This window comes from Marmota flaviventris, chromosome 3, assembly GCF_047511675.1.
Source record: "Marmota flaviventris isolate mMarFla1 chromosome 3, mMarFla1.hap1, whole genome shotgun sequence".
NCBI classification, from domain to species: domain Eukaryota; kingdom Metazoa; phylum Chordata; class Mammalia; order Rodentia; family Sciuridae; genus Marmota; species Marmota flaviventris.
The window spans coordinates 63,846,779-63,853,696 of NC_092500.1; the positions used below are offsets into that span (position 1 = coordinate 63,846,779).

Consider the following 6,918-nt stretch of genomic DNA (forward strand, 5'->3'; position numbering starts at 1 on the left):
ACCCTCTCCCATCTCATCACCAGGCCCTTGCTTAATGCAAGAACAGACCAACACTCTACCCAGCTGGCACATTTATTAGCATTAAACACAAGATCCTTCCCCTCCCCGGACACCAGGAGGTCACTCCCACAAAGTCCCAATCCCCTGAAGCAGGGTCCCTCTGCTCCATTTCTGCAACATACTCTCAGGCCTTGGCTGTAGCCTGAGCTGCCCCTAGAGCTGTGAGCTGCTGAATCTTCTGGCTCATCATTTCCATGACAGCTACGGGGGGAAAAAAGGAAGAGTCACATCCTTGTCAGGATGCTAAAGGAAAAGAAACAGGTGAACTACCAACTACAGTTGTTTTGTACTGGAAAACTGACCCAGAGGCACTTTATCACTGAGCTACATCCCCAGCCCTTTTTATTTTGAGACAACGTCTCATCACCTTGCTTAGGGCCTTACTAAATTGCTGAGGCTAGCCTCAAACTTGCCATCCTCCTGCCTCAGACTCCCAAATCAGTTTGTTTAAAACTTTTTTAAAAAAATATTTGTTTTAGTTGTAGTTGGACACAATAACTTTATTTATTTATATGTGGTGCTGAGGATCGAACCCAGGGCCTCGAAAATGCTAGGTGAGAGCTCTACCGCTGAGCCACAACCCTAGCCCCTGTTTAAAACTTTTAATAAGCAATCTACTGTAGGGGACACACACTAACACGAATTTAGAGTCTACCATGTGTCAGTCAATATGCTAAACGTTGAGACAAAATACAGTACTGTATCAGTCTGACACATCCAGAAAATTGTAATATGGAAGTCTTTTGAGGGCTGGGAGCATAGCTCAGTGGTAGAGCACATGCCTAGTATGGGTAGGGCCCTGGATTAGACCCCACCACTGCGAAATATATATATATATATATATATATTTTTTTTTTTTGCCTTTACAATAGTGGTCCTCAATCCTCCCTAACATAGTCACCTAGTAGCTTTTTATTTTTTAATTTTCTTTTAAAAATATTTTCAGATGAGACTTTTTTTATATTTATTTTTTAGTTATAGATGGACACAATATCTTTATATTTATGTGGTGCTGAGGATTGAACCCAGTGCCTCACAGATCCTAGGCCAGCGCTCTACCTGAGCCCCACCCCAGCCCCACCCAGTAGCTTTTAAAAATACACTGACCCCTGGGAAAACTATGCCTCCCCCAACTTTCAGATTGATTTAGTAGTTGATCTGGAGTGGGCCCAGGCTATTCTTTTTTTTTTTGTACTGGGGATTGAACCCAGGGGTGTTTAACCACTCAGTCATATTCCCAGCCCTTTTTTATTTTTTGAGACAGGATCTCACTAAGTTGACCTGGCTGGCCTCAAACTTGTGATCCTCCTGTCTCAGCGTCCAGAGTAGCTGGGATTATAGGCATGTGCCACCATGCCCAGCTCTCTATGTACTTTTACTATGCAGGAAGAAAAGATCAAGAGGTGCTATAGGCAGCACTCACCTTGTTTCATGGCATGCTTCTCCTGCAGAGCTGGCTGGATTTTCTCCATCTGCTTGGTGAGGAAGTCTATCTTCCTTTTGAAGAAATCCTTGGCATCCTCAGCTGTCTGCAAGATCAGAGGTGAATGAAGGGGTAAAAGGAGACCCTATTCTATACTCTAGATTTTCCCTTAAACTCCCCTTCTTTATTTAAAGGGACATCCACATGCTTCCTCCTACTCACCTTCTCCACATAGTAGCCAGTTCCCACATCGATGAGCACATGTTCTACATCGTGTAGCTTCCCAGGGACATACATCTGAGAAGCCAGGATTAAGGGAAAGACTAGCTCCGCATGAGCCATGATTCCTTGTTAAGCAGTCTGACAGATCTAAGACCTTCCTTTTCTAAAAAGCTATCAAGCATGAAGATTGCTGGAAGCCTCAGAACTATACTTGTAACTTCACAGAGGGAGAGACAGGTTGGTTCTGTATGCAGAAAATTATATATGCTGGGACACTCTTGTGCTGATCCCATCTTTTGCTCTGCAGGCACTTCTTGTAATTCTTCCCATTAACCCCTCCACAAATACCAAATACAGTGTTTTCCTACAGCTCTAGTACAAGTCAAAGGCTAGCTTCATTTCCCCTCAACACTCTCAGCCATGAAGTAGCTAACTCCTGATGAATTTAATCTCTACTATTTAACCACTCCCCACTATACTGCGATTTCTGTATGGTTTCTTGTCTTATTTTTCAGTACTAGAGATCTAACCCAGGGTCTTTCACAGTAATAGAGGCAAACGCTCTATTACTGAGCTACAACCCCAACACTTTAAATTTATTTGATACAGGGTCTCCCTAAGTTGCCCAGGATGACCTATGAACTTATGATCCTACTGCTGTAGCTTCCAGAGCAACTGGAATTACAGATGTGTGCCACTGGGCTGGGCCTGTACTTCTCTTTTAACCTGTCAGTTCTCAGACTACAGATTGTAGGTGCTCTATTGCCATAACTTGCTCGCTCATGATAAAACAGATGGCCACAATCCAGATTTCTTTTTCTTTCTTTTGGTGCTGGGGATCAAACCCAGGGCCTTGTGCATGCAAGGCAAGCATGCTATCAACTGAGCTATATCCCTAGCCCCCACAATCCAGGTTTCTTAAAGTATTTTAGGAATGCAGGACAATTAAGCTGAAATTGATGATTAAAAAACAGAGCCAACCTGTTTCTATATTTTCCCACTCTTCTATTGCTATATCTTCTAAGTTATTAGCATAAGTATTAGATTAATATTGTCATACAAGAAAGGGAACTATCACTTCAACTCTTTTTTTTATACTTTTTTTAGTTGTAGATGGATACAATATCTTTATTTTTTATGTGGTACTGAGGATCAAACCCAGTGCCTCATGCATGCGAGGCAAGCGCTCTACCACTGAACTACAACCCCAGCCCCATCACTCAAACTCTTCATACTCTTTGGTACTGACATTACCTGGATATTGAAATAAGGTTAGACAGAAGAGCTTCGAAGTGTGTATAGTAAGAGTATTTTCAAAATCATGGAGTAACTATAATCTAAACTACCCCTAACCCCCATGAGAGAGAGAGAGAGAGAGAGAAGATATGGTAGCATTTCCTATGGAAAGGATACAGAACTCGTCAGTGGAACAAGTAATTCTTTCCCTGTGAAAGCAAACACAAACACCTGGGGGAAGGTTGGCAGCTCCAACAGGGCACAGCGCCCACAGTTCGTGTAAAAGAACAGAAAAAGGGGCCACAAGAGAAAAATGTTCTGTAATTTCAACTCTCCGCAGACAACATGCAAAGGGCTCGTGACGGAGTAATGGATTTTTTTTTTTTTTTCTCTAAGAAAAATTGGATTAGGAAGTGGGTCTAGAGGAGCGGACTCGCCACATGCCCAGTTGCCCTCTCCCGCCTACCCCATACCCTCGTTGCTCTTGTTCAGCACGTTCAGACAGTCCTTGGCTTCCACATATTTAGTCTGTACCACCTTGAGCTGGGCAATGGACGTGGACAAGAACTCCACTTCCTATACAGGACGGGAAAGAGGGTCAGTGTGGAGGGTGGGGGAAGAGGGGCAGCCAGAGAGGGGGCGGGTCCTGGGACCTGATAGGGCTTTCGCCTGGAAAAGGAAGCCTCCTAAAACTGGGAAGGAGTTGGGGGCCAGGGAGTTCGCGGGCAGCGGGGATGTGAAGCGGGAGAAAGGTGTGTCTGGGGCCCGTCCCCACCTGGTCCAGCTGGTTCTTGAGCATTTCTAGCTGTGGCAGATTCAGCTCCGTGATGTTAATTGACTGCGCCATGTTGGAAAGGAGGACTACGGACGAGGAAGCCGGCTGGGCGAACAGCGCTCTAGCCTTCCTCTGAGCCTCTCTATGGCTGCGCTAGGAGGCCTCTCTGCGCCAGACATCTCTATGACTCTCGGTCCGGTGAGGGAGGGAGGGAGGGAACCTCATTAGGGTGGAAGTGGGCCTATTCTTTCTACAAAATATCCTAAACCTAGCGCAGTAAAGTTGTAGCGGACAATACTTCTGTCATCAAGGAACTTAAAATCTTAAAAAGAACTCAGGGCACAGCTGAACGTGGTGGTGTAGGCCTTTAATTCCAGTGACCCCAGAGGATGAGGCAGGAGGAAGATGAAAATGAGAGGCCAGCCTCAGCAATTGAGCAAGATCCTGTCTCAAAAATTTTAAAAAAGTGGGGCTGGGGGTATAGCTTAGTTGGTAGAGTGCTTGTCTCGCGAGCACAAGGCCCTGGGTACAATCCCCAGCACACACACACAAAAAAAGGCTGTAGATCTAGCTCGGTGTAGAGCTGGGCTCTCAATTCTAGTACTGCTTAAAACCACAATATTGCAAAGTAGTGTGTGCTATTCCCACATGAGGGTGCTATTCACCCAGCCTGGTGACTGCTGGGCGGGAGGAAGCCTTTCACTTTTGAAGTTCTTTCAGATTTATTAATAAAATGTGTTACTAGGGCTGGGGTTATAACTCAGTGGTAGAGCACTTGCCTAGCATGTGTGAGGCACTGGGTTGGATTCTTAGCACCACATATAAGTAAATAAAATATGGGACTGGAGTTGTGGCTCAGTGATGCTTGCCTGGCATATATGAGGCACTGGGTTCAATCCTCAGCACCACATAAAAAATAAATAACCAATGGTACGCAATAAAGGACACAGAGACAAACCCACATAACTACAGTTATATTAGACAAAGGCACCAAAAGTATACTTTAGAGAATAGTTTCTTCAACAAATAATGCTGGGAAAACTGGAAATCCATGTGCAACAAAATGAAATTAAACCCTTATCTCTCCCAAAAAACTCCCACAAAACTGAACTCAAAGTGGATCAAGGACCTAGGAATAGAATCAGAGATCCTGCATCTAACAGAAGAAAAAGTAGGCCTCAATCTCCATCATATCAGAATAGGCCCCTGCTTCTTTAATAAGACTCCTATAGTGCAAGAATTAAAATCAATAATTAATAAATGGGATGGATTCAAACTAAAATCTTCTCAGCAAAAGAAACAATCTGTGAGGTGAACAGAGAGCCTACATCTGGGGAAGCAAATTTTTACCACAAGCACATCAGACACAGCACCCATCTCTAGGGTATCTAAAGAACTAAAAAATCTTAACACCAAAAAACCCCAAATAATCCAATCAATAAATGGGTCAAGGAACTGAACAGACACTTCTCAGAAGTGGATATACAATCAGTCAACAAACATATGAAAAAATGTTCAACATCTTTAGTAATTAAAATGCAAATCACAACTACTCTCTCATCTCAGTCAGAATGGCAGCTATTAAGAATACCAACAGGGGCTGGGGTAGCTTGTGTGAAGCACTGGGTTCGATCTCTGGCACCACATAAAAAAAAAAAATAAAATAAAGACAAATAAATAAAGCTACTGTGTACGTATACAACTAAAAAATATTTTTAAAAAAGAATACAAACAACAATAAGTGTTGATAAGGATGTGGGGAAAAAGGCACACTCATACATTGCTGGTGGGACTGCAAATTAGTGCAGCCAATATGGAAAGGAGTATGGAGATTCCTTGGAAAGCTGGGAATGGAACCACCATTTGACCCAGCTATCCCACTCCTTGGTCTATACCCAAAAGACTTAAAAACAGCATACGAAGAGGTGCTGCCACATCAACGTTTATTGCAGCACAATTCACAATAGCTAAACTGTGGAACCAACCTAGATGCCCTTCAGTTGATAACTGGATAAAGAAAATGCGGTATATATACACAATGGAATACTATTCAGCATTAAAAGAGAATAAAATCTTGGTATTTGTAGGTAAATGGATGGAGTTGGAGAATATAATGCGAAATGAAGTTAGACAATCCCAAAAAAACAAATGCCAAATGTTTTCTCTGATATAAGGATGCTGATTCATAATGAGGTTGTGGCGGGAGGGGGGCGGGAAGCACAGGACAATTAGACAAACTGTAGATAGAGCAAAGGGGAGGGAGGGAGTGGGAGGGGGCATGGGGGTAGGAAAGATGGTGGAATGAAATGGACATCATTACCCTAAGTACATGTATGAAGACATGAATAGTGTGACTCTAATTTGTATACAGCCAGAGGTTAACAAAAATTGTGCTCTATATGTATAATATGAATTATAATGCATTCTGCTGTCATATATATAACAAATTAGAATAAAAAATAATAAAATAAATGGTGTTATGTCCATCTACAACTAAAAAATAAAGCTCCATTGACAACTAAAAAGAGAAAACTATATATGTGTGTATATATACACACACACACACATAGACACATATGTGTGTTTTAAAAAATGTGTTACTATATGCTTGCTAGGAGGGACACATGAGAGTATAAAATGTAAAATGTATTTTCCAGGAATTTAATAGTTTAGATGGGAGACAAAAGCCACATAAGTAGTAGAACCCCACAGAATCTGTTACTAAAGTACTGGTACTGATAAGTGTAGCAGCTATAGGGAAAAGAGAGGAACCACCCCTAACATCATGTAGGAGGAAGGCAGAGCAACTGAAACATTGAGCCTCTCAATGGGCCCATCACTGTCCTTCCAAAATGCACTTGCAATATTTTCATTGCTCTCTCCTCCAGCTGAGGCACAGCCAGGCCCAGCTTTGTCCTGTGGCTTTGTTTTTTTTTTTTTTTCTTCCCCAAAGCTCTCAACTTGAACTCTTAAGTCTGCTGCATTGCACACCCATTATCCCAGCTGCTTAGAAAGCCGAGGCCAGAGGATCACAAATTCAAGCCAAGCTCAGGCAATTTAGCAAAACCCTGTCCCAAAATAAAAATTTAAAAAGGGTAGGGAATGTAGCTCAGCGGTAGAGTGCTTGCCCATCATGCCCAAGGCACTGGGTTTAATGCTCAGTACCACAAAAAACAAAACCCTTGAACTCCTGCAAGCTATT

The 6,918-nt window shown here is 42.7% G+C and overlaps 1 protein-coding gene across 1 annotated transcript; it reads right to left on the reverse strand.

Moving 5' to 3' along the window:
• Positions 1 to 56: 56 nt before the first annotated feature.
• On the reverse strand, positions 57 to 3,825 carry Pfdn5 (prefoldin subunit 5). The gene is made up of 6 exons (XM_027949854.2): positions 3,717 to 3,825; positions 3,415 to 3,517; positions 3,119 to 3,150; positions 1,706 to 1,780; positions 1,484 to 1,589; positions 57 to 261 (listed from the first exon to the last, which is right to left on the reverse strand). The coding sequence occupies exons 1-6, from the start codon at positions 3,786 to 3,788 to the stop codon at positions 185 to 187; spliced, it is 465 nt and encodes a 154-aa protein (XP_027805655.1). The 5' UTR covers positions 3,789 to 3,825; the 3' UTR covers positions 57 to 184.
• Positions 3,826 to 6,918: the final 3,093 nt, after the last annotated feature.

Bases quoted from the DNA above. Each gene is read 5' to 3' on its own strand.
- Pfdn5 (XM_027949854.2), bottom strand. From the start codon at position 3,788: ATGGCGCAGTCAATTAACATCACGGAGCTGAATCTGCCACAGCTAGAA. The intron at 3,151-3,414 runs GTATGGGGTAGG...TTGCTTTCACAG, and splicing joins GCTGAACAAGAGCAACGAGG to GGAAAGAATTACTTGTTCCA. The intron at 262-1,483 runs GTGAGTGCTGCC...TTCCCCCCGTAG, and splicing joins GAAGCATGCCATGAAACAAG to CTGTCATGGAAATGATGAGC.